Below are 27,323 nucleotides of genomic sequence, written 5' to 3'. Positions count from 1 at the left end.
ATGTAACAAATGATAAACAAAATTTTGTCAAATGTTTCACCCCATTTATCGTCTTCGTTACATGTATGTAAAATGGGCCCTGATTGGAAGGGGACTGGGTGGGGGGGCTACTTGGGACAGGGGTTTGTGGCATGTTCTGGGCGGCTGGAGCTGGGGAAACTTGAGCTAAAACTAGTACACCTGGGGCGGGGGCGGGGGCAGGATGAGACACTGCAGCTTGAGTGACTTACTCTGCTTTGCTCTTGCAGCTGCCCTGGACTACCTTGCCTCCAAATAATAAGTGTATTAAGCTATCGTGGAGGATTCCCGTTGATAGAGAGTGTGCTGTGTATCAGACAGAGATGTGCATTCTTGCACTTGACTTTACTGAGACCTCACAAACATGCTGGGATGTGGGTATCATCCACCTCACTTTACAGATGAGAAAACCGAGGCACACAGAGGCCAAGTCACTTTGCCAAAGCATGAGTGGCTTGGAAGCCTCCTTAACAATCTCCTTTAGAAATTTCCCCATTTCTTTAATGGGGAAAACTGACACTTCCTTATCATGCATAAAGAGCTGGCTATACACAGACCCCTCCAAGGAGATCGCTGCCTTGAAGCCTCTCCTATACAGAGATCTGGAGTGGTCCTGGAAATACTGCTTCCCCCGCCAGGCTGGCCTGGATGCCCCTGCCCTGTCCACCTCCCTGCACCATAATCACTGCCTCCCTCAAGAAGGGGGACTTTTGGAAGGGAGGGGCCATGCTTTATTAGGCTTCGTATTTCCATCACCTGGAACTTTGCCCAGCACCTAGCTGGCGCTCCAGAAATGTTGCTGGGGCTTCCCTGGTGGCGCAGTGGTTGAGAGTCCGCCTGCCAATGCAGGGGACACGGGTTCGTGCCCCGGTCCGGGAAGATCCCACATACCGCGGAGCGGCTGGGCCCGTGAGCCACGGCCGCTGAGCCTGCGCGTCCGGAGCCTGTGCTCCGCAACGGGAGAGGCCACAACAGTGAGAGGCCCGCGTACCGCAAAAAAACCCAAAAAAACAAAAAAACAAAAACAAAACAAATGTTGCTGAATGAGCGAATGCAACAAATAAGTGGTAGAATCAGGAGTCCAACCTAAGCCTGTCCTGCTCCAAAGACTCCTCATTCATTTCACCTAGAGCAGGATTTAAGCTTCTCCATCTTGCCTCCCTTGGATCCAATGGCACTATTACAGTGTGTCTCCGTGGGGATGGTTGGGAATGCACGTTTTCTCCCTGCTCTGAGGGATTAGGTGGGAGATATTTAGGGACATACCCAGGGCCACTTGGTTAGGTGAAGGTAGAGAGGGACAAGGGGCAGACAGACCACCAAGCTGAGTTGAAACCGGGAGACACACTCCTTCCACTGACAGGCCTTGTGATCGCTCGGGGTCTCCGTATCCTGCCGAGAAGGTGAGTAGTGGCCCAGGGTGACCCCTGAGCTCTGGGACTTCTTGTTGGGCTTAAGGGAGAGTATGGAGGCTCCTTCTGCTTCTGTGGCAGTGGACCCAGCCTGGGCCAGCGCCCCTTCCCCTGCGGGGTGCTAGGATCTCCTCCAGCCTCATGAGGCAGGGCTTGGGGATGAGACCTAGGCTGGACGAGGAAGGAAGGAGCCGGGAAACCTCAGTCTCCATAAGGATAGCAGCTCACAGGGGTGGTTAGAGTCCCTGACTGAGGTCACGACCCCAGCTCACCCCAGCGAATATCAGGAGGTGATGTTCAAGTGTTAGATCATAAATGGGGCTTCTCATGGTCACCCGAAAGTTCTGTTTAGATTAGTCCTCTGTGATGGAAACATCTCCACTGGCTCAGTTGTGTCTCCCAATGACAGGACTAAGTCTGCCTGCAATCCCTTCAAGATTGCCTGTCTACGTAAGAGAGACAACACATCGTTGTGTGAGAGGCCATAGCCAGGACACTGGGCTTGGAGCTGGACCATCTGGGTTCAAATCCCAGCTCTGCCCTTCCTAGCTATGTGATCTTGAGCAAGTTAAGCTTCTCTGGACCTCAGTTTCCTCATCAGTAAAATGGGGGTAAAAACACAGACCTCCTAGGGATCTGGGGAGGATCAAATAAGATAGTGGATGACTACTCAAACACGAGTGATTATGTGATTGTCCTTATTATTGTCACCAGCCTGGGGGGAGGCCCCTAAGGCTTCTCACTTAGTAATTTAGGACCAGCTCAGTTGGGAGTTGGGGTGTCCTGTTTTGCCGTAAAATGTAGCATGCCTTGCCAGGACCTCTGTAGTTTCCAATACTCAGTTCAAGGTCACGCTCTTGCTGAGGCCTCCCCGACCTTTTCAACAAGAACCGACGGCTTCTTCCTGTGGACATGCTGCGTCCAGGATGCAGGGCTCTTGCCATTGGGCCCCATAACACTGGACCACACCGTTACATGTCTGTCCCTTCCATGAGGCCATGACTAAGGGGAGGCTCTGGGTTGGTGCTCAGTGAATGAACAAACAAGTAAACCAAGGAAGGAGCACAATGAATAGATGCAAACCAAGTCACAACATCAGGGAAAAGACAAGACAAAAGAATTTGGAGCATAAGCTGGGGGACGGAGGGGACCTCGGGGGCTGAAGGCAGGATGAAGGCCCTGAGGGACACTGGCTAGTGGGCTTTCTTTTCTTTTTTTCCAATTTTTTAAATTGTAGTAATATACAAGTACTAATAGAATTTACCATCTTAACCATTTTTTTAATTAAATCAGTTATACATATACATATATTCCCATATCCCCTCCCTTTTGCGTCTCCCTCCCACCCTCCCTATCCCACGCACCATTTTTAAGTGTGCAGTCCAGTGGTGTGAAATACATTCATAATGTGGTGCAACTGTCACCACCATCCATCCCCTTTTATCTTGTAAAACTGAGACTCTGTCCCCATTAAAGACTAACTCCACACCCCCGGGCTCCAGCCCCTGGCATCCATCGTTCTGCTTTCTGTTTCTATAAACTTGACTGCTCTAGGGACTCATATAAGTGCTATCATACAGTATTTGCCTTTTTGTGACTGGCTTGTGTCGCTCAACATACTGTCTTCAAGGCTCATCTGTGTTGTAGCAGGTGTCAGAATGCCCTTCCTTTTGGAGGCTGAATAATACTCCACCGTATGGACGTACCAGTTTGCTTCTCCATTCATCTGCCAATGGACACTTAGGTCACTTCCATGGTCCAGCTATTGTCAGTGGGCTTTCTTTTTAACCCCTTCTCTTTGGATACAAGGAAACCTCACTCATTTAGACGAATTGTAGGAGAGCTGAAATTATAATAGGCTCAAACAACAAAAAGTACTTTTATTACTCTTAAGGTCCAAGAGTAATTTGACCTCAGCTAACAAAATACTGCTTCCTTCCGGCCTTAGAAGAGCATTTAGAAGAACCACGTGCTTTAATGGGGTCACCAGTTACTTATGTGGATGGAAATGTGGGTTTCCATAGGGCTGGGGAAGCAACGTTTGTTCCTAGAGTTGGCTTCTGTCTTGTGATTTTGATTCCAACATGCAAGCCCATTTGTAGAGGCCGTGGATATTGCTGGTGACGGGAGGAGGGGAGGTTGCTAACTAAACCCCGGTCTGGGTCCTGTTCAAATTATGACAAATGCCGGCTTCAAAACTGGGATTCCTGGATAAAGAGGTCGGCATACTTCTTCTTTTTAAAAGCTTTTCGTTTGGACATATTTTCAGACATCCAAAAAGTTAAATGTAGAATACAAAGAATTCCCAGATCCCCTTGACACCGATTCCCCAAATCTTAATGTTTTACTATATTTGTGTTATCACTCTCAATCTCTCTTGTTTATATGTATGTATCAATATACATACCTATACACAGATACGTATTCTTTCTTTCTGAACTGTTTGAGAGTAAGTTGCAGACATATGCCTCTTTACCTCGAAATACTTCGGTATTTAGCAGAGAACAAATGCAAATTGAGACCCGGTGTCCGAATGAAAACAAGAAAGAATTAGTTGGGTGTAAGCTGGGGGATGGAAGGGACCCTGAAAACAAGGTCCCAAGAAAAGGCATTGGTCCACATTTGAGGTCCCAGATGGTCGATGAAATTCTATCAGGACAGTTTCATCAGGGCCAGCACTGAAGGTCGGATGTGATGGGGCAGATTTAGAGGCGTCAGAGAGGAGCCATTCTCCTGTGACTCCCACTTTTTCCCTTCCTCCCTGACCCTGTCTTCTGGCTGTCCCGTCCCAGCCCCACACAGGGTATCCACTCCAGGAGGGCCCAGAGGAACTGCCGCAGGCTTAGGGGTCAAACCTCAGCTCTGCCTCTCACCAGCTGTGTATTGTTAGACAAGTCCTTTACTCCCTCTGGCCTCAGTCTCTGGGGCTGTCAAATGGGCATATTTCACATGGTTGTTGTGAAGAGCAGCAGTGGTGGCATGACAGGTGTGCTAGTACTGGGTAAAGCATGAAGCATCCCAGTGCTAATTCCTTTTCCTTCCTTGGTTCTGGGAAGCGCCCTCCATCCTCTGGACCACAGGAAACCTCCCCACCTCAGTGTGTGGGAAGAACCAAGAGAGCTGTGTGAGAGTGGAGTGATGGAGGAGGGGGCTGCAGCCCCCGCCTCCGCTGATGCTTCCCTGGGGAAGAGCCCACAGAAGAGCTGGCAACAAATCCTCCAGCTACGTGGACAGCCACCTGGGCAAAACCTGGGTGTGGGTAGCATATGCATGGCTCACTTGTAAGTAGCTAGAAGACCGAGGATTCCCCAGGGTCTCCACGAAGGGAGGTGACTCTGGGGAATCAGAGGAGGTCAGTCAGGCCTGGCACCCAGTGGTGGTGACATTCAATGGGTTCCTTCTCTCTGAGCCTCAGTTTGCCCATCTGTAAAATGAGGGTGCTGAAGAAAGCCACCATGTGGGAATTCTGAGGGACTGCTGTAAGTCAAGAATGTGAAGGGCTTCCCTGGTGGCGCAGTGGTTGAGAGTCTGCCTGCTAATGCAGGGGACACGGGTTCGAGCCCTGGTCTGGGAAGATCCCACATGCCGCGGAGCAACTAAGCCCGTGCACCACAGCTACTGAGCCTGCGCGTCTGGAGCCTGTGCTCCGCAACAGGAGAAGGCCGCGACAGTGAGAGGCCCAAGCACTGCGATGAAGAGTGGCCCCCGCTCACCGCAACTAGAGAAAGTCCTCGCACAGAAAGGAAGACCCAACACAGCCAAAAATAAATAAATTAATTTTTTTTTAAATGTGAAAACCCTCAGAACGGGAGGAGGGAAGAGCTCTTCGGGGAAAGGCAGGGACCCACCTCATCCACCCGTGTCCCTTGTAAGGCTGAGACAGCGGCAGACACATAGTAGGACTGAATAACTGCTTGTTTGGCCAACCCTCCCAGGGAGGGCCTGTGCCTTTAACCAAACTTGGAGAAACTTCATCTGAAGCCGGGACCCTGGGGCATCACCTCTGGCCCCGAGGAACTTAATTGGGACTGCAGTGCCTCCTGGTGGCCAGTGTGAGCCACTGCAGCCTTGATCATGCTGGATTGGGGGGCTGCCTAGAGCCTTCATGCAGGGACCGGGGAACCTGCCCTGTGGGTGCTCATGGCGTCCCAGGGCCCCGCGACTCCTCCTCAGTCTTGGCTTCCTGTAAAGGCTGCGCCTTCCATAACCCCTTCTCTCCTCTCGCTGGCAGGAAATCCGGCAATACTTGTTGACATGAGGAAGCAGAGAAACCAAAAGGTTTGCGCAGGGCCCGAGCAGCAGCGGGGCCACCTTTGGCCCTTCATGCCCTGCCCCGTGGCTGGTTTCTCTGGGCCCCATCATCCCGCAAGGCCCACACACAGCAGTGTGTGCTGAGGGACCGAGGCCCCCCGGCTCCGGAGTCCAGCCCCGTGGCCTTGGGTCCCTTTCCTATGGGCTCTCCGTCACCTCAGCAGGGCGTGCAGAGCTGCCCCGGCGCTACCAAAGGCAGAAGGAGCCCAGGCCCAGCTCAGGACCCAGCTGTGCATCAGGGCGGCCCTGCTCTGAACCGCTCACAGTGGAGTGGGAAGCAGGACCACACACCAGTGCTTTAGAGCAGAGAATCCAGTGTTTAAGAGGTAAGCCCAACCCCCGGGGTCAGGGAGGAGGGGTCAGCCTTGCACTGAACCTTGGAAGCCCAGTAGAAACAATTCAGCAAAGAAGAAATACCACAAATAAAAGGTTAACTTTACTAATAATAAAAAATTGTAAATTCAAACAAGATTTCACTTTTATCCTTCACGCTGGCAAAGATTTTAAAAACAGTATAATGACTGGTATTGGCCCTGAAGCAGGTGGGCACATGGAGGAAATAGGCAGATTTCTAGAAGACACATTTATCGGAGCTCTTAAGGTGTGACTGTGATCTAACTCAGTATTTCTACTTCCTGGAGCTTCTTCTAAGGTAATTACCATGAAAGTATCAAGGGATTTAGCTGCAAGGATATTCATCCCAGGCCTGTTATCATTTCAAACAATCAGCGATCCATGTGCCCAACAGTAAAGGACTGATGAAATAAAATAGTTTGTCCATGTGGTGAAATACTATACAGCCATTAAAAACGATGTAGTAGAAGAATATAGAATAGGATGGAAAGATAGGCAGGATAGTGTTAGGTTAAAAAAAAAAAAAGACTTGTACCAAAAAAAAAATTATGTTTCCCTTTTGTGTTTGTGTGTTACAGTTTTCTTCTTTTGGTCTCTCTTGATTTTTTTTTATTTTTAAGTTCCATATAGACCATAGATAATTATATGTAACGAGGGGGGGAAAAGCCATAAAATTTACAGAGGAAGATACACAGGGAGAGGAGGAGTTAGCCAGGTGCATGAGGGCAGAGGGGCATTCCAGTTAGAAGGAAGAGCACATGCAGGAACGGGGTAGCCTGAAGCCGCTCGAGCAGTGTGTTGGAGGCATGAGGGCAGGTCTGTGGGACCGGAAGCGAGGTGCAGAGGTGGGGTGTGGAAAGATGTAAGTCTGTGAGGAGAACGGGTGTCAGTCCCACCTGGGGAATCCTGAATGCCACAGTCAGCCTGACTTGCAGGGTTGGCAGATTTAGCAAAAAACTAACAACAAAACCAGGACGCTCCATTTAATTTGAATTTCAAATAAATAATGAATAAGTTTTAGTATAAGTATGCCGCATCCAATATTTGGGACACACTTACACTTAAAAAATGACTGTTTCTCTGAAATTCTAATTTAACTGAGCACCCTGTATTCTATCTGACCATCCTAATGAGGGCTCTGGGCACCAGTGGAGGGCCTCTAGACAGGCTCACACTAGATGGGATGTGTGCTTTAGACACTCTCTCTGGTTGTAGTTGAGGGCGGTGAGTCTGAGGGCAGAGAAACCAATGAGGTCTGCGCTTAAGCCAGAGCTCCGGGAATCTCCAGTATCCAAGAGGCCTCAGAGTCACGGTAGGTGGGGGGGCAGTTTGTGAGGACAGTGGCCGCTCCCCACCACGAAAGGGGTCTTTCGCTGAAGCATCCCTACCCTTCCTCCACCCGGCTCCCCCGTGGTGCTCACACCCACCTCCCACATCACACAGCCGAATCCAACACCTGCCAGAGCAGACATCACTCAGGATTCTAATCGCTGCTTCCACATAGCATTTTAAAATGATAAAAGCCATTTCTGGTCATGGTAAGACAAATAGAAAATTAAGTCAGGCGAGAAAAAAAGAAAGGAACAAAACCCAGATACCAGTATTCTTACCTCTGGAAACCTCTAGTATTTTCTAAGGACAGATACCCCACTCCTACCTCCCCTTTTTTAAAAAATGAGATTTACTTACTATAACACGAACATCTTTCAGTTACTAAAATGCTATTCTTTCACATCAGTTTCACTCATTTTTCATCAAATGTTTATTGAACGCCTTCTGCATACCAGCCACAATACTAGGCATTAAACAAAAGGGCTGAACAAAACAAGTATATTCAGATATATTCCCTGTTCTGCGGAAGGGAGAGAGAGAGACAATAAGTAAAGGAAAAACAAATAGATACAAAATAATGTGTATTAAATGCCAAGAGAGAAACAGTCTGTAGAATAAAGAAAATCAGGAAGGATCTTCCAGTTATGGAAATATCATCCTTTATTTAACCTATCTCCTATTATTGGATATTTTGGTTATTTTCAGTTTTTCCATATAATAATGCCATGATGAACTTTCTCTCTAGTTAATTCTTTGTGCCCATCCATAATTCTGTCTTTAGTTTAAATCCCTAGAAGTGAGATTTCTGGGTGAAGACATACAAACTTTTTACTTACTTAGTTTTTCTTTACTATATTTAAACCCAATTTTTACTTTTCTCTATAGTTTACATATTTTTTATTTTTAAAACAGCATGGTGTAAAATTAAAATGGGGGGGTATTATTTTATGAATTTGAACACATTCCTGTACAGACCCACATACTCACCATCACAACTGGGATACGGGATAGGATAGTTCTGCACACCAGCCCTTTGTGGTCGAACCCACCCTCTCCCCAGCCCCTGGCAACCAGTGATCTGTTCTCTGTCCTGGTACTGTTTACCTTCCCCAGAATACCATGCAATAAATCAGTAGAGTCATGCGCTCTCTATATTTTGAGACTGGCTTCTTTTACAGACCATCATGCTGTCTTTGAGAGTCATCCATGCCATTGTTTTTATCACTAGTTTGCTCCTTTTACCTCTGTAGCATCCCACTGCATGGCTGTTCCACAGCTTGCTTATTCATTCACCTGTTAAAGGACACTTGGGTTGTTTCCAGTTTGGCGTGATTATGAACAAAGCTGCTGTAAACATTTGCATACGCGTCTGCAATGAAAATAAGTCTTTTGTTTCTTTAGGGCAAATGCCTAGCAGTGGGATTTCTGGGTCTAGCCATAAGAGTATGTTTAATTATACAAGACAATGCCACACTGTTTTCCCGCCAGTGATGAATGAGAGTTCCCGGTGCTCCATATCCTCGCTATCACTTGGTATCGTCAGATTTTTTTATTTCCATTGCAATAGGTGTGTAGCCATATCTCATGGGGGTTTTAGTTTGAATATCCATAGTGGATAATACATTGAGTAGGTCATCACGCTGATTTCCATGTATATCTTCTTGGGTGAAATGTCCATTCAAATATTTTACCCATCTTTTTTTAGTTTTAACATTACTGCTAACTACGCTCCACATTTTATTCAGATTTCACTAGTTTTTCCCCGATGTCCTTTTACTGTTTCAAGACCCCGTCCTGGATACCACATCACATTTAGTCCTCATGTCTCCTGAGCCTTCTGTGATCTGTGACAGTTTCTCGGATCTTCCTTGTTTTGAGAGGCACATTTAGGGCTTGGCTGGGTGCATGTTGGTGACAGGAGTGCCTAAGTCACCTCGTGGGTGGCTGGCCTGAGCCCTTGTGCTTCCTCTCTACAAACTGGCAGTTCCTCCAGGGCAGGAACCCCGTCCGTCTCTGCTGGGTACACACTGATATGCTCCAAGCATGTTTGCTGAAATGTCGCCCCAGTTACTGCTTCCCCTTTGGTGTTATTTCTTGGGCCTGGAGCTAACACTAGGGACGTCTAAGCTGAACTCTGGACAGAGTCCAGTGGCAGATGAGGTAGGCTGGGGTTATAATCCATGGCTCACCTTTAACCTCTGCCCCCACCCCCGCACGACTGTTTGGACAGCGGTGGGTTTAGTCAGTGCTCTTTAAATAGCATGAAAGGGCCTCACGCTGGCCTGTTTTGTTTAAGGAGGTTGCATCGGTGTTGTGCACACTGCCACAGGGCATGCGGCCGGCTCACCCGAGAACAGAGTAAGCGGTATGTCCCCCACAAAGCAGATGTTTGGAGGAAAAATAGATGTAATCAGAAGCACGGAGGATAAAATTACTCAAATCCCTTAGACCCTCCATATGCACGGGTACACACACACACACACGCACACACGCACGCACCACCCACGTCCATACTCACCCGCGTGTATCTACAGGGTCACGTTCACACACACCCCCACACGCAACAGCACACGTCCGCAGGCACACACGTGCCACTTGTGTGCCTGCCCTTGACCACACGAGCCTGCACGCTACACATACCTATCCGCAGGCCACTACACACGTGTTCCCCGCACCCATTTGCAACTGCAGGCTTGTGCCCCATGCCCGAGGGCGCACATCCGTGCACGCGGAAGGGATACACACAGAGAGGCCTCCAGCACCCTGTCCCCAAATGGCTTCAGAAGTTCATTCTCTTTAAATCACAGCCATAAAAAAAAATATCTTGAAATCACAGTCATGAAAAAAAAATCACGGTCACCTTTGGAAATCTTTCAAGGCCTTTCATGTCAAAAAAAAGTTAGTCTAGGTGCTTCCCTGGTGGCGCAGCGGTTGAGAGTCCGCCTGCTGATGCAGGGTACGCGGGTTCGTGCCCCGGTCCGGGAAGATCCCACATGCCGCGGAGCGGCTGGGCCCGTGAGCCATGGCCGCTGAGCCTGCGCGTCTGGAGCCTGTGCTCGACAACGGGAGAGGCCACAACACTGAGAGGCGCGCGTACCGCAAAAAAAAAAAAAAAAGTGAGTCTGGAGTAGAGTGACTCCCTAGGGTTGAACCGGGACCCGTGGCTAGAGGTTAAGGGAATGAAAAAAGGTTTCCCATTTCTCGTTGGATTTCTTGAAATCCAACAGCCAGGGCTGTCCGGCAGCGGACCAGGTGGCTCCCAGAAGAGGCCAGGCCTCGTCCCCAGGGAAGTTCAGGCAGACGCCCAAGGGCCTTCTGTGGCTCCTGATGGAGCATATAACCCCGAACCGAAGAACGCTTCCCACTTCATCAGAAGCGGTCGATGGGAGTCTTTGCCTGGGGTTGTTTGAAGGGCCAGCGTCCCTCCCTCGGGGCAGGCGAGGATGACTCATGATGTTCTGTGCGCATTGCTTGATTCCTCTGGGTAGTCTATTTCCAGATCAAGAAATTCTGGGGGGAAGCTGCAGCTTGTGATTACATTGTCTTGGGCCACACAGCCTGGGACAAAGCCCGCCCAGGGATCCCTTCCCACTCTGGGCAGGGTGTCAGCATAGCACCAGGCCAGAGTCCACAGGGGGTTGCCCCAGGGAGGATGAGGGGAAGCCAGGCAGGCAGGCGCCCAAAGAGGCTCTGTCACTGCTCAGCTTCATACCAGTGCCGGATGCTATTGGGCCTCAAGAAGGTGGGCCCAGCAGCGGGGCAAGCTGGCAGATCCCAGTGGCCTTTTCTCTGTCCCAGTATAGCAGCGCGATGGATGCAGAGCTGGTTCCTGGCAGATGCTGGACTGGGTTTCCTGGACATGTCAATTCCAGAGCCCCGCTCCGTGAAGCCCATCTCTGTGCTTCTCCTGCCTCCGCGAGCCTCTTGCTTGCTGTGTGGAGACATCCTTCTGTGTCCGCCTGCTCTTTCTCTTCTCCTTCCTTCTTCCCTCCCTCCTTCCGTCCTCCATCTTTTCCTCTCTCCCTCGGGGATCTCACCTCCTCCTTCTGTTTCAGCTGTCAGCCTCTGATGGAGGCATTCGTCACTATGTGCCTTTTTCTCATGTATCCTCGCCACCTTTCTCCTCAGTGTTTACGAGGATGCATTCATTCAACAAACATCTCTGCACGTACCCTACAGGTCCTGGCGCGCAGTAGGTGCACAGAGGTAGCTGGACGGAGTGAGAGCTCAGTAATGTTTGTTTGTTAGAAATTGTTCGTTGATTCTTCAGTAACCTCTTCCTGCCTGTCTGCTGCCTGTCCCATCCTGGGCTGAGCCCTGGGCTGAGAAGGGACCAATGGTATGAGGTCCCAACCCTCAGGGAACTGATTCTCTAGGAGGAGCTGGACATTTGGGGTTTGATTATATACTAGTCCGAAAACACAGTCAGTAATTGGATGGCGGGGTTGGTATGACTGCCCCAGTCTGAGAGGGCTTCCTGGAGGAGCTGGTGCTTGATTGGACCTTGGAGGTCAGCTGGAAAAAAAGGGACATTCCAGGCAGGTGGACAGAGGTGGGGGTGAGGGAGACCAAGGAGGTCAGTGCTTTCCTTTGTTCAGGAGTAATTCAGCCTGGGTCTCAGGCCCCCTGTTGTCAGTGGCTGTCTTGAGGACGGAGTCACAGAGCGAGCTGGACCCTGACCAGTGCCAGGCCTCGGGCCACGGTACCGAGTCTCCACCCGGCCCCTCTGGGTCATCTAGTTGGAGAGCGATCTGCTGGCTTTGCCCAGAGCCCAACACCATCACCCGTCCCATCCCTGGCACCCACCTGTCTCAAGCAGGCCTGTTAAACACAGGACCTCCTGCAGAAGAGCAGTGGGAACTGTAATTATTTACTCAGGAGGATGGAAGATAAGAGGCTTGGCAGCCCTCTCCAGATGTCCGCAGGGCTGGCTTGGGAAAGGCCCCGGGAGGTTTTGAATCAGGACCAATGAGCCAGACCCTACAGGAGACAGACATGGGCTGGACCTAAGGACAGATGGTCCAGCTGTCCTGCGGGCAGTGAGCTCTCTGTCACCAAAGCCTGGATGATAGCACTTTGTAGAGTTGCTGTAGGGTGGCAGGAGGTGGAAACTGATGCACTGAGCACCTGAGAGGGACTTCCTTGGCTTGTCGTTCTGACCAGTTGGGTCAGAACCTTGGGAAATTTTCCTTTGTTGTCTAAATGAGGGGCCCAACCTCAGAATTTAATGCAAGATGATCAGTAATCAAGATGGAGATTTGGAAGATTCCTTCCCTCTTCAAGGACCAGAGAAACCTCTGTTTTGCCAGAATTCCTTCATCTCTAAGCCTTTCCAGTTAGCTGACATTTGCCTGGACAGACATGGCCCCATCCTCTCCCCTTTTCTCCCCACTCCAGATCCCAAGGGGAAGGTCCCACTGGTCCCTAAGGCGGGAGGGCTACTTACTCCACCGGGCCAAAGCTGTGACACCAGACAGGACGTGCCTGCTCCCGTTTGCAGATGAGGCTCTGGGACATAAAAGGCATCCTCTGAAGTCTCAGGCAGACTTTGGGAGAGCCGGGACCGCGAACAGATCTCCCATCTCTCGGTCTGGTGGTCTTTGCACACGCCATGCTGTCTCCCCACTCCTGACCCACTCGCTCCCTCTCAGTGGGTGGCTGGAGGGGGGAAACTGGATTCTTACTCCTCTTCTTGGAAGACGGGACATTCGGCCGCTTCCCCCCGAGCTGAGCCTAGAACCAGCCCACGCTGGGGAGCTTCTCCCAGAGGCCACGTCCGCACTCTCTCCTCCTCTGGGGCTGGTCCTTCTGCCCCCAGGGTGCGCAGACCAAGCCTCTGGGTTATGTGAGGCCCCTGGATTCCTTCTGGTCCCACCTCTCTCCCCAGGAAAGGCCGCGAGACCATGGGTAGGAGTAAAGGACCAACCAAGGGCTGAGAGGCTGCACTCTGTCGCTAATTAGGGCACATTTCCTGTCTCTCTGGCCTCAGTTTCCCCTGACTTAACATGAGGAGTTTGGTCCCTACCAACACTTGCTTTTTATAACATGGAGTTTCCCCTGCATGGCCCAGCCCCTACTGTTGTATGGGGTGGTCCCGATCCCAGGCTGAAGGCCAGAGGATACGGTAAGGGTCTACGGGGTCATGGGATGGGGCCTGGGGAGCAGTGGTAGGGCAGAGGGGGCAGGGGCTCCCCCCCCTCCCCAGTCTGGCCTCCAGGAAGTTGCATAACAGAGATGTTTATTTTTGGTGAGGCTGGGTGGGATTTCTTCTCCTTAAAAAAAAAAAACCCAAAACATAAAACTTATTTGTCTGCCAGGAAGATAAATATCTTTGCTGAAAGCTCTTGGCCCGGCTGCCAGCTGCAGCTTGCATGATTCTGTCACCAAAGCCGTGGCGGTCTGCCTGTGTCTGGGCTTACATGGGTGTCATATGTGATGCCTGAGGGTCAGCCCCCCACCCTGCTGGTATCGACGCTGCCAGTGGCCCTCAGGAACAGCCTCCCAAAGCTGCTTCCAGGCCCACTCTGGGCATTCACCTCCACCCCGATTTCCTCAGTGCCTTGAAGAGGGAGGTGAGAATGACGGAGCAAAATGTCCCTCTCAGCTTCCCCAGCATTAAGAGAGCCCCCAGTGTACACAGAAAGCCAGGGGCGAGACTGAACCTGAAGCTTCGGCCCTAGGACCTGGACAGGGTTAAGAGACCCGGGCTAGAGGCATCGTCCTGACTTAATGCCTGCTGCTCAGATCTCTTCCTAGAAGAGGAGACCGAGGGTCAGAGTGGTTGGTGCTCACACCGACCACAAATGCTTGTCATAATCAGAGCTTGCGCGTGTGAAAGGTTTTGTCAAATGCTCCCCACACATGTCTTTTTAATCCTGTGTGTTATTTCACTCTACAAGAGTCACAGTCAATGGAATTTGGCTCAGAGAGGTGCTCACACCCCTGTCTCCAGACACCAGTCCAGCGCCCTCCCCACGGCATGAGCACACGCTCCTGCGCTTGGGGCCTCCAGGGAGGGCCTGCCCGCTTGGAGGACTTCTCCAGGGTCAGAACCTTCTGCTGCTCACAAGTCTAGACCAGAACTGGGAATAACTTAATGATACAGGCAGAAGGCTGCCTAGCCGGCACCACGCTGAATGCTTTATGTGTCAGCCTTTTTAATCCCACAACTACCCTGTGAGGAAGATCCTACAGGATTCTGCATCCCCATTTTATAGAGGGGGAAACTGAGGCATAAAGAGGTTAGGTGAACTGTCCAAAGCACCCAGCTGGGATTCACACCCCTGGTGCCAGTTCCAGAGCCTGTGCTCTGATCCCTACCCTGAGGCGAGGGTGTGCCCAGGGTGCTAACTGGGCTCTTTGGACTTGGACAAGCTACTTTCCGCTCCACCCTCCCACCCTGGCCTCCGCCTCCTCATCCTTGACCCGTGTGGGCTGACTGGTCCTTTGCAGCTCTAACCATCCAGGAATCAGCTGGCAGAGCCCCGTTCTGTTAGACAGCAGGGGCTGTGGGCCTGGGCCGTGAGCTTTGTGTAAGCCTGCTGGGTCCCCCGTGTCAGCATCCTGGGCGTGTCAGGGGGAGGTGCCCCACTTCCTTAGTAAACACGCCCCCCACCTGGAGGGGCAGGTCACCACTTGGACAATAGGTGAGACCAGTGTGGAGGGCGCGGGGACGGGACCCCTCAGCGCTGGATTCTTGGGCAGAGTCTCCAGAGCCCCTGCTGAACCCCATACAGGACCAGGCCAGGAAAGGTGGGGCCTCTCCTCCTCACTCCAAGCCCAGTTGGGCCAGATATGGCTGCTGACTGAGTTTTCCTTCCCACTCTGGGAGTCCGAGGCACTGAGTCAGCATTCTCAATGCCTGAAGAAGAAGTGCTGGCAAAGGGAGTCCTTCGAGAGGGAGGAGCCCAGGGTCAGTGGGGTGGAGATTAAATGTTATAGAGGTCAGATTGGCTGACCCAGAGTCACAGAACATTGGTGCTGTAAGGGGCCCATGCTGAGATCAGGACAGAGAGGCTCACAGACTCGCCCAAGGTCGCACAGCATGTTAATGGCAAGCCAGGGTTAGAACCTGGGCCTCCTGGCCTCGCACCCAATACTCCCCTGAGCGGGCAAAGGCAAGGGATGGCTCCCCCGTCCCTCGCTCCTCTCATGCTTGGTTCAGCCACTGGTTTTTGACCTTCTTTTCTCCCCCCTCAGCCAAAGAGAGCTCCCTGGGTGAGCCAGAGTTGCCGCCCGACTCTGACACTGTGGGGATGGACAGCAGCTACCTCAGCGTGAAGGAGTCTGGGGTGAAGGGGCCCCAGGACCGGGCCAGCACCGACCTCCCCAGCCCACTGGAGAAGGCAGACTCCGAGAGCAACAAGGGCAAGAAGCGGCGGAACAGAACGACCTTCACCAGCTACCAGCTGGAGGAGCTGGAGAAAGTCTTCCAGAAGACCCACTACCCCGACGTGTACGCACGGGAGCAGCTGGCCATGAGGACCGACCTCACCGAGGCCCGCGTGCAGGTCAGTGAGGGCGCCTGGGTGGGGCGCGGGAAAGCAGGGCCTGCCCTTGGGATGGTGGCCGGAGCTGGGACCGCCTGACTGTCCCTGGTCACGCCAGGGCTTTCTTCACCTCAGTGCAAGGAGCCCGCCCCTCACGCCCCGGCTCCAACCAGAGCAAGTCTGCTTTTACTCACTTTACTGTCTGGCCTCTTGCTCTGGTTGGAGCTGGGGCAAAGCTCCCAGTGGATGGGAGCTTCTTACAGGAAGCCTGTAAGCTGTATTTCTGAGTTTTATGTGGTGTGGGAGTCCAGGTCCTTTCATGAAGGAGATGGTGACTGGTCTCTGCTCTGGAAGGCCTATATCTTAGAAAGGAAACAGCACGAACTTAAATACATCCATAGCAGCCCAGTGGGCAGAAACAGAGACAACCCAGGTCTTCTTTTTGCCCAGGATGGCCGCCTTGTCCTCCATGTTTCAGGTTCCAACTCAGTATGCCTCCTCTGAGAAGTCTTCCCTACCACCATGGCTAAAGAAGGGACCCCCACCATCACCTGACCACCAAAACACTCAACCCAGCACAACCCAACAGAGCTCAACACAGGCCAGCAGAGCCCAACCCAACCCAACCCAACACAGCACAACCTAAACCAACACAGCTCAGCGCAGGCCAGCATAACCCAAATCAACACAGCTCAATCCAACAGAACCCAACACAGCTCAACACAGGCCAGCAGAGCCCAACACAACACAACACAGCACAACCTAAACCAACACAGCTCAACACAGGCCAGCATAACCCAAATCAACACAGCTCAACACAGTACAACCCAGCACAGCACAACACAATATAACCTAAACCAACACAGCTCAACAGAACTCAACACAGCTCAACACAGCCCATCAGAGCCCAACACAACACAGAATAACGTAAACCAACAGAGCTCAACCCAACACAGCCCAACACATCTCAATGCAACCCAACAGAAGCCAACACAACACAACACAACATAACCCCACATAACCCAACCCAACACAGCTCAACACAACCCAACACAACATGACACAGCTCAACACAGTAACAGAACCCACCAGAACCAACACAACACAACAAAACCTAACACAGCTCAACCCAACCCAACACAACACAATAGAACCCAATACAGCTCAACCCAACCCAACCCAACTCAACCCAAATTAACACAAAACAACACAAGCAAACCAGGTCAACTTCTACCACATGGTCCTATTTTATCTTTTTAATAGAACTTATGATGGCTTAAAATATTTTATCTGTTTTGTCTCCTCTCACTGGAATATGAGCTCCTTGAGGGCAGGTACTGTCTGTTGTTCAACACTGTATTCCTACCAATTAGAGAAGGTCGAACTCAGAGCAACAAAGGCAAAAAATAAATATACGTGGACCAACTGACCTCCTTTGACCAGAGAGGTGTGTCTTCCCTCCCTGCATGAAATTACAGCAGAGAAAGAACCAGAAAGGAATCAAAGTCCTCTAAGTACCCCAAACACAGGCGACAAGATCCGTACACTAAAGCTTGAGCTTCAGCGTAACACAAAATAAATGTCATGTTCAGCCTGCCTTTCCAGCCCAGAACATGTTAGAAATAGCAAATCAGGTGTTGGCAGATAGCTATTTTCCCCCTCCTGTAGGCTGTGGAAATCAACAGCTTGAGAGCAAAGAGGAGTTTTTTTTAAAACAAGCAGCACAATTCAGATCAGCTCAGCACAGCTCTGCTCAGGTCTTTTCAGCACCAGGACAAAAAGCCCTGTTACTTAGCAGACCCCAAGGGCGCCTCCTGTTGCATTTGTTCACTAAAGAATATTCAGCAGTGTTTCTAAGGCATCAATAAAAGGTTCATCAGTCTCAACCATGCTCTGTTTTAAAAGGCAAAGGCATTTGTAATATGGTCCAGAAATGTTTTCATCTAAAATGGCTAATGTGGGGGACTTCCCTGGTGGTCCAGTGGTTAAGACTCCACGCTTCCACTGCAGGGGGCTCGGGTTTGATCCCTGGTTGTGGAACTAAGATCCCACATGCCATGCAGTGCAGCCAAAAATTAAAATTAATAATAATAAAATAAAGTAAAATAAAATAAAATGGCTAATGTGAAAAGGGACTGGTAGTTGTCAGTGAATACACAGCCATCCAGAAACAGCAGGAACCCGAGGGGGTTCTGAACAGGTCGTTTATCTGTAAATTCCCAAAAACAAGCTTCCCGGTTTATTCCTCTTCAGTTCGCAGTAAGTGTTCAGGGAAGAAAGGCAGGGCAGCTGAGGCCTCACTCTGATTCCAGAAACCTTCTCACACCCATTGTCCCACCTGAGTCATGCGACTTCCTGGTGCCTCAAGAGTCTGGACAGGAACCACAGCATCTGGCCTCAGCTCAGCCAATGGATTTGGGAGGAGCTAAAGGAGTAGGTGGAGAGGGGGTGGCTGTTATGGGGCATTCCTGTAGATGCTGTGTTTGTGTGAAGCAAACCGTTCATTTTCTGTGCAGTACACGTGTGCACATGTGTGCACACGTGTGTGTCCCTAACAAATGGACAGGAGTGCCAAGAAGTAAAATTCACTTAGTATCAAAAGGAGGATGGTCCTCCTAGTACAACACATGGAAATGACACTGGGGTACGTTTAACATTTTTCAGGCACCACAATGGAGTTTTAAAATGGAGTGCTTTCCCTGCATACACACACACAAACACACACTCACACACAAACACACACACACATTTATGCCTACTTCCAAAAAGGACCTGGGGCAGCTTACAATTAAAGATTTATTATTTTCATCTAAGAACAAGAACAAAGTCATGAAATGGGAAGGTATTTATGTCAAAGATCTAGACTAAGGATCATATCTGCCACTGAGTGTAAATTTCAACCCTGAGCTTCCTGGCAGCCAAGGCAGAAAGGGAAACTCTAATGTGTGCATATCTTATCATCTAAGGGAAGGGCCATAGAAGTATAGAACGCTAGTGCTGGAAAGGATCACCTGGTCCTCTCATTTGATATCAAGGAAGAAGAGGCCCAGAGGCAGGAAGCGATCACCGGTGATCAGGTGACTCAGGAAAGGTGATTCAGTGGCAGTGCTGAGAATAGAATGTGGGACCCTGAGTTCCAGCCCAGTGCTTCTTTTACTTTAGTTTGCTGTAGCAGGACACGTGCCAGCTTGTTCTGAGACTTTTCTTTGTATAAAGGCAGCAGGGTGGGTGGGATTGTCATGTGTGTCAGACCTCTGGGTTGAGCCTGGCAGTGCCCCAGGGATGGGGGACGTGGGGATGGATCCCCCTGCTTGCCTCTGCTGAGTTTGTTTAGGGCCCGTACTTAGCTGGTGGGAAGCCAGGTGCCTGGCGTAGAGTGGCAGTGGAGACAGGGAGGGGGTGATGGGGGCCCTGAGATGGACCTTTCCTGGGAAGAAGCCCGGGGCTTGGCCCCGCTCCAGGGGGCTGCAGGGGCCTCTCCCTGCTGTCTGGGACTCCAGTCTCCGCAGCTGGTGTCTGAAGAAAATACGACAGAGGCCTCCCTGCCCCGGGCCACCCCGCCCTGGCCCAACATGGGCTGCGGTTAGCAAGGACCCTGCCAAGATGGTGGGTTCCTTGGGGAGAGGCCTGTGCTGAGCGGGCCCGGGCTGGGGTGGGCTGGGAGCAGGGTGGTCCTGGGCCGAGACACGAAGAACGGAAGGCTGGGACCTTGCAGTCCCCCTTCCTTCTGGGGTTGCACAGTGGAGACAGGCCTAGGGCCACAGAGCCTGAGGCACAGAGCACCTAAGGGGGCAGCTGTCAGAGCCCCAGGCTCCAAGGGTCAGAAATGGGAGGATGCTCTGAGTCTCAGGACCCTTGAATGTGAGCACAGAAGGGGCCTGCGAGGATACCCCTGCCACCACCCAATTGAGGCGTGAGGAGGCTGAAGACCAGGAGGCTGACTTAGCTTAAGCCTCATCTGGGCAGAAAACCTCCAGCCTTGTATGCAGGGTAAGGCCCAGGGAGGAAAGACCCGGAGGAGGGAGTGGAGGTGGGCAGCTCTTCTCCCATCGACCTGCTCCACGCAGCTGTGCCGCCTCCCACAATCTCCATCTTTAGCCCTCAAATAAATCCCTCAGCCTGACCCTCTCCCACTCCCTCCCCAAGACAGTGCTCTCTCAGCTGCCTCTCCCCCGGCTCATCTATCTTCCTGGAGAATCCAGGTCTCCCCTCTCCCCCGCCTCTTCCCCACCCCGCGCTCACCTCCAGCCACCACCATGCACTCCGTCTACCCCCACTCTGCTCCTGCCCTCAACCCCAGGCCCCCTTGCAGGACACTGGGCTGCCTCCTTCCCCATCCGTGCCCCTCCCAGCCCAGCCCGCGCCTGCATGTCACCTCCACCAGCACCCCTGGATCCCACCACGGGACCGAGTCCACAGAGACTCAACGTCAACCCCCCAGTGGCGGACACGTCACCTTTTTCTAGCCTTCTCCCCGGCCTCAAAGAAAGAAAGCAGTCATATAGCTAGATGCCTCCAGTGGGCTTCTCCCCTCCCGCTGGCCTCCCCCCCAGAGAACCCTGGGGGGCTGAGGAAGGAGCGGAAAGGCTGAGCTAAGCCTGCAGGAAATTAAACATGAAATGAAAACAAGCGCCTCTGATTCATTCTCTCATCCTGCCCCCAGTCCCCCATTCCAGACCACCGATAAAGGGGGATCCCGTTTCAGCGCCGCAGAGAGGAGACCCGATCTGCCCTTGGCTCCCAGTGGGCGGCCTGGGCCCAGACCCCAGGAGCCCCAGGAGGACAGGAAGCCCCGGGAGGCTCTGGGGCAGCAGCTGAGACTCCAGCCCGAGAGAGAGGGCTGGCTCCGGGGGCGGCGGGACCCAGGAGAGCGCTTCTCCTGCACCAGAGTCAAGACAGGAAACAGAGTGGCGCTGAAAAGAGATGCCATCAGCACTCTGTGTGTGTGTGTGACACTCATGCTTGTGTACTGGGATGAGCTGTAGCCTCACCCTCCCTCCTCACCCCCACCCTCCGCACACTAACATGGGCTACACACCCCCCCCCCTTCTTTTCTGACCTCTTTCTTCTAGCAAAAGACAGCAAGGAAGGTCAGGAGCTATAAAACAAACAAGTGTGAAGTACTCTCAAAACTCTGTGACAGCATTTCCCATCTAGCTCACCTGCTGCTCTTGGAGGCACCACCCCTGGGAAGAGGTCAGCACAGACATTGGCCCCATTTTCCAGATGCAGAAACTGAGGCCAGTGGTTATGCCAGGCACTCCAGTGGGCACCCGTGGGCCGAGCAGCCTTTGTGCTGCCGCATGGTGAATCCATCCAGGCCTCAGGCCCAGCTCCCTCCTCCTCCGAGGAAGCTCCATGCTCTCAGCAAGGCTGCTGGTGGCAGCGGTATGCTGTTTCAGGTGTGCCCATGTGCACCTGAGTCAGCAGCGGGTAGGTGCACATCCAGCTGCCAGGAATCTCCCTCCAGGGAGCTCTGAGGTCTGCCCTTGACTCAGCTTGAAGCCCTTTCTGGCTTAGAAGCTGAGCCCTGCTCACTCCCCCTCTCCCACCTCCCCTGTCCCCGTCGCCCCCTCCCCAGATCCCAAGTCACTGGTGGGAGTGACAGGTCCCAAGGCGAGCTCCTGCCTGTGAGCCTTGGCAGAGTTCTCAGCCTGCAGAAACTTTGCTCCTGCAAAAGGAAGAGGACCCACCCCACCTCCACCCCCATGGCCAGAGACCCTGGCTCACACACCTGACTCAGAGCCCGCCCTCCCCATCCAGTACCCGGTCATGCCAACACCCCTCCCCCATGCTCAGTGACAGGTGGGTCTCCCCTCCTCCTTGGCACCAGGCTACTCTTCAGCCCGAGATTTTACAGCAGCTGCCTCTCTTCGAGGCCCCGTGGCGACCCCCTCCACCTGGCATTTGAGGCCCCCCACAGTCTGGCTCCCACCTCCATGGTCCTTTCCCTCCCATCACTCCCCCAACTGGCAGCGTGGCCTCCTGAGGTCTCCTGAGTGTGCCCTTCTGTTTCTAAACTCGGCCTGGACTTCCGTCCCTCCAGCCAGCGCTCGGAGCCCAGCCCCAGCCTTCCCTCCGCAAAGCCGTCCCTGACTGCCTCTGGAGCCCGACTGAACCCCTCGCCCCCAGAGAACCTTTAACCCAGGGTGTTCTGAGCCGGGAGACTCTTTCTGACAAACGTCTGCACAGAGGATTCAGGAAATGGGAATCCTGAACCTGGGCGGAGAAGTCCCAGGAAGCCCAGACCTTTTGGAAAATCATGGCAAACCACATGTGTGTGATTGTCCAGGAGAATGATTTTCTGGGTGAGCATTCACAGCTCTTATCAGATTCTCCCCAGGAGTCTGTGGCCCCAGTGGATCAGGCCTCCTCCCATGTTGGGGTTGGTTAGATGACCGCTAAGATGACTAGTGGTGTGTGTTTTGTGTGTGTGACACTTGCCTGCTCTAGATTCTGAAGCTTAGAAAAATGAAGCTACTGGCCCAAGATCAGGCCCACATGATAAACTGGAATAAACTGCCTTCCAGGCTCTCAATGTCTATCATTCTAGATTGTAAACTCTTGAGGATAAAGGCCAAGGCGGACACATGACCTGTAGCCCCATGGCCTCGACCCTACACTGTAACTGGTGAGACTCAAAGGAAAGGCTGGCACTGCCCAAAGGCAGGGCCTCCAGCTCCTGGCCTGACCCCCGTGACAACTGCTCTGTCCTGCAGGTCTGGTTCCAGAACCGGAGGGCCAAGTGGAGGAAGAGGGAGCGTTTTGGGCAGATGCAGCAGGTTCGAACCCACTTCTCCACGGCCTACGAGCTGCCCCTCCTCACCCGAGCGGAGAACTATGCCCAGGTAAGTGCCTGCCCCCAGCCGCTGGCTCTGGCCCCCAGCCCCTCATCCTCTGAGAAGCATGCACCTTCCCCGGAAAGAGGCCTCGGGGCCCATTCCGGGCGTGTGCGTTTCTCCAGAATGTGGGAGGCCCAGGGCTCCTTCTGTCCGATGTAAGTGTTGACCCAGCCTTGGTTGGACTTTAGGGAAGGAAGGCCGGGCTGGTGAGAATGGCTTTTTCTTCTGCCACTTTGGCCACTTGCGTTATGAGCATCAGAACCGAGGAAGCTTCGCTGAAGGCCTGGGGGCCTCCAGGCCCCCGGGGGGCCACTCAGAGTGCTTCCTAGGAGAGGGGTCCTGAAGTCTGGAGGCCTTGAGGCAAGGCTGGAATGAACGTGGAATCCTTAGTCATCCCAGCTCCAGAGCTTTCTCGCTACAGGCAAGTCACAAGCTCTCTGAGCCTCGGTTTCTTCACCTGTGAATTGGGCGTTATAAAAGCATCTGCCTCAACTCTTTTACGAGGTTGTTGGAAGGTCTAAGTTAGATTGTGCAAAAGTGCTTTGTGACTTATCCAGTTGCAGAAAGGTTGTTTTGCGTGTTCATGGCTCTCCCAGGCGTCTGTCCCGTCTTCTCCCATCCCCACCAGAGCATCTTCCTCCATGGCTGTCAGTCAGTCCCTCATTCTGGGGCATCTGAGTCCTCCGTGGGATGCAAAGGGACGAGAAGTAGTATGAGTAACGTCAGGCAGCCAGGACACTTGGAGGGATGTATTTTGGGCTGAGTCCACTCCTGACACCCCTCAACCTGTCCCGCAGAGGCTGCCGGTTCCTCCCTCTCAGACCTCGCTGTGGCACGGCCTCCGCCTTCAGTGCAGAGCCTGGCCCCGCCCAGCAGCGAGCCAGGCCACAGGCTTTCCTAAGTCTCCTTTACCTCTCACTGTCCCTGGGGCCACGACAGCCCATGGTCCCTGGGCACCCCACAGGATCAGCTCTGCCCCTCCGCCTCCCAGGATTCACATGGAAGGGGTCAGGGGTCAGGCCCCGGGGTGAGGCTGGGGAATGGGGGTGTCTTATGCACACACGTCATCTGTATCAGCTGCCGCTGCACTCTTTCATCTCCTTCTCCCCTCTCTCCTTCCTGCAATCCAGCCTCCTTCTGTCCCCCAGAGGATGGACCTCCAGCCCCATTCCTTGACCTTGATCTCTGCAGCCTAGGTTCACACGCCAGGGGCCATGCTCGTCCCTCTCACAGCAGCACCACACATCACACGCCCCAGGCTCTTGAGAGAGGGGATGGGGGAAGGCCGACCCCTTCCCCATCTCCCAGACCAACTGGGGGCAGTGTGACCAGTCCAGTCTGCAGGTAGTTCTTGTTGTCATTGTGTGCCTCATGGGATCTGGGGCACAGTCCTCTCCTCACTCCTTTTAAATGCCTTCCCTGAATGCATTCCAAACCCTGTCGGGGGGGCAGGTGGTGGGCAGGCCAGCAGAAGCTGCTCCGGGGCCACTGAGTAGCCCATTCGTGCGGCTGAGCAGTGCACCATCCCCTCCTCAGATCCCATCATGCTCACGGGCCCCCCTGCCTGGGACACTTGGACAGATGTAATTTTGGCTGAGTCCCCAGTTCTATCTCCCCATAAACGCTGAGAGGAAAATGGGTCCAGAGGTGGAAGCTGGGGAGGGAAGGGATTACCGCTGCACAGATAGAAGACAACATGTCCAGGTCAACCCCACCCGCTGCCTGAACACCTTCCACGCACCCCCCAACCTCACCCCACCACCAGCCCGGCTCCATCCCTCTGCTCACCTCCTGAGGCAGCCCTTTCAGTCCCGGAGTTACTTCTGAAGTCTCAAGGGCTCGAGCCCCTTGAAGCTCCACCACTACCCTTGACTTCTGAGAGAATTTAGGCCCCTGCTGTCCACCCCATCCCCTCCACACCACAGCCTGCAAGCCCACAGCCCATGTTCCCAGCACCAGAGCTCTCTGGGTTCACGTCAGCTCCCGTTTATCAATTCTCGAGGGCCTGCCAGGCCTGGGGAAGAGCCAGAGGTGAGTGAGACAGTCGCTGACCCTAGAGGTCCACGGATGCAGAGACAAAGTCTACATCTGCCTCTAAAGTTGCGGGCTGCCCTCAGCTGGTGAGCTGTGTCCCCAGGACAGCCCTTTCACTAGACGCTTGATGAAATTTCAAGTTCAGTCTTTATTTTTTATTTATTTATTTTTTTGTGGTACGCGGGCCTCTCACTGTTGTGGCCTCTCCCGTTGCGGAGCACAGGCTCCGGACGTGCAGGCTCAGCGGCCATGGCTCACGGGCCCAGCCACTCCGCAGCATGTGGGATCTTCCTGGACTGGGGCACGAACCCGTGTCCCCTGCATCGGCAGGCGGACTCTCAACCACTGAGCCACCAGGGAAGCCCCAAGTTCAGTCTTTAAAACGGAACCTCTATCTGCCGCTCGCTCGCCTGGCCCTGGGAACAGAGAAGCCAGAGCCTAAAACCTAAAGGCTCCTAAGGGGCTAGATGGCCATAAAGGTTTTGAGAGGCTCCCAAGTAAACGCTCGGAATGGTTTCATCATCAGGATGGGCTCCTACGTGAGGAGAGGTCATCCGTGGGGGAGGGGACAGCCCCGATGTACTCCCCACACCCCAGCCCCCGCCAGCCTATGACATCTCTGCCTCCCCTCTCCCCAGATTCAGAACCCGTCCTGGATCAGCAACAACGGGGCTGCCTCACCAGTGCCAGCGTGCGTGGTCCCCTGTGACCCTGTGCCCGCCTGCATGTCCCCTCACGCTCACCCCCCCGGCTCTGGGGCCAGCGGCGTCACCGACTTCCTGGGTGTCTCTGGGGCTGGCAGCCACGTGGGCCAGACGCACATGGGCAGCCTGTTTGGAGCCGCGGGCCTCAACCCGGGCCTCAACGGCTACGAGCTCAACGGTGAGCCAGACCGCAAGACGTCGAGCATCGCGGCCCTCCGCATGAAGGCCAAGGAGCACAGCGCGGCCATCTCCTGGGCCACATGACAGGGCACCCCCGTCCCATCCCTGTGCCCTCCCCCACCTCGGGGCACTGGCCACGCCCATGCTTCCCAGGCCCCCAGCCCCCCACTCGACTTTCCTCTTAGGAACCCGGCCCGGGCCCGGGGGCCTGACCCTCAGCACTTTCCGCCGCTCCAAGTCTGAGGCCCCGTGGACTGTTGGGAGGGAGGGGGCAGCAGACACTGAGGCCGAGCCCCCTGCTCCCGGCCAGAGGCAGTGGAGGAAGCCAGGCGGCCGAGTTTTGCAGCTTTGCATCCATGATAAGCTGAAGACCCTTTCCCCCCACTCCTGCTCCTCTGCCCTGCCCGGTCTGACCGTTGAGTCGAGGATAGACTCCCGTGCAGACCCAGCAGTGGCCCCAGTGCAGTCATGTCCGTCCTTCCCTCTGCTGTGTGGTCCCTTGGTCACCAGGCCAGTGACTGTGTCTGAAGAACAGGCTGCCCTGCAGAGTCGGCCTCGGCCTTCCCATCTCCTTTTCTCTCCCTAAAAGCCCACGGAATCCCACCTCCTGGACCCAAGGCACCCGCCTCGCCTCCACCCTGGATGGCGAGGAGCCCCCGTCCTGCTGTCCCCTGTGCTGGGCACACCCGGTGGGATTGGGCAGAGAGAGACGAGCTGGAGCTGCAGGATCCTGCTGCCACCCAGCCACGCTGGCCCCGGAGGATGCACAGCTGCCCTCGCACCCCGAGACCCTGGATCTGGGTGAACAGTGCAAGGGAGGCTGCAGACCACCCACGGTACCCATGATGCTGGAAGAAAGCTTCTAGGAGCCGGAGGGCTGCAGGGAGGTGTCCAGGGGAGTCGGGGGCAGGGGCTTGCGCACACACGTCCGCTCTCCGGCCACCTGACATCCCGCCGCGGGCAGGATGACGGCGACAGTGGGCAGGTCTGGGTAGCTTTTTCTCCATCCATTCAAGCCCCTCCAGGAGGATCTGGAGGTGCTTGTCCCTCCCCACGTCCCATTCTGGTCACTCACCGGGGCTGCTGAGCAGTGTCCTGGTGTGGAAGGACTTACACCTCAGACACACCAGCTAGAGCCGGCGGGCACGCTGGCAGAGGGTCAAGAGCAGCTGCAGGACCTGCCAGAGGATGAGTGCACGCTCACTCAGCCTCCGAGCGGCAGGTCAGCCCCTACACGGCCTAGGTGGCCCTCAGCAGTCTCCAGCGCCACCCCTGCCCAGAGCCTTCCACTCAGGCGGAGGCTGTGTGTTCCTCTGGGCGTAGGGCAGAGAGCGCCTGCCCTTGCCCTTCTGCCCTAGGGGATGGGAGACCCCAGCCCCTCGCCCTGGCCTCCGGAAGGGCTCGCGGGGCTGAGCTCCTCTGGGTCACTTGCTCTGTTCCAGACACAGCGGTCAGGATGCTCTCCGAAAGCAGATTTCCCTGCCTGCAGGGAGGGGCCTCCTTCTGCAGGGGCACCACCTCTGTCTGATATGAGGCCTGCGGCTTGAGTTTTGGCTCTAGGGCCCAGCCGTCACCTAAGCTCGGGGCACAGGGTACCTGTCCTCCAAAGCAGGCCTTTCAGAGCCCTGGGAAGCACCCTGGCAGGTA

General features: G+C 53.8%; 1 protein-coding gene across 1 annotated transcript in view; it reads left to right on the top strand.

Moving 5' to 3' along the window:
• Window positions 1–25,760, top strand: part of ALX4 (ALX homeobox 4) — a gene marked incomplete at both ends in the record, with an annotated part of 41,737 nt that extends 15,977 nt beyond the window's left edge. Inside the window, 3 exons of the mRNA XM_081240994.1 lie at window positions 15,627–15,937; window positions 22,636–22,764; window positions 25,431–25,760. Of these exons, the coding sequence (XP_081097120.1) occupies window positions 15,627–15,937; window positions 22,636–22,764; window positions 25,431–25,760 (770 nt within the window). The remainder of the gene's footprint in view (window positions 1–15,626; window positions 15,938–22,635; window positions 22,765–25,430) is intronic.
• Window positions 25,761–27,323: the final 1,563 nt, after the last annotated feature.

The sequence above is a fragment of the Mesoplodon bidens genome (assembly GCF_964165515.1).
Source record: "Mesoplodon bidens genome assembly, chromosome: 7".
Taxonomy (NCBI): domain Eukaryota; kingdom Metazoa; phylum Chordata; class Mammalia; order Artiodactyla; family Ziphiidae; genus Mesoplodon; species Mesoplodon bidens.
The sequence above is the reverse complement of the archived record's forward strand: the minus strand, read 5'-3'. Positions and strand labels throughout refer to the sequence as shown.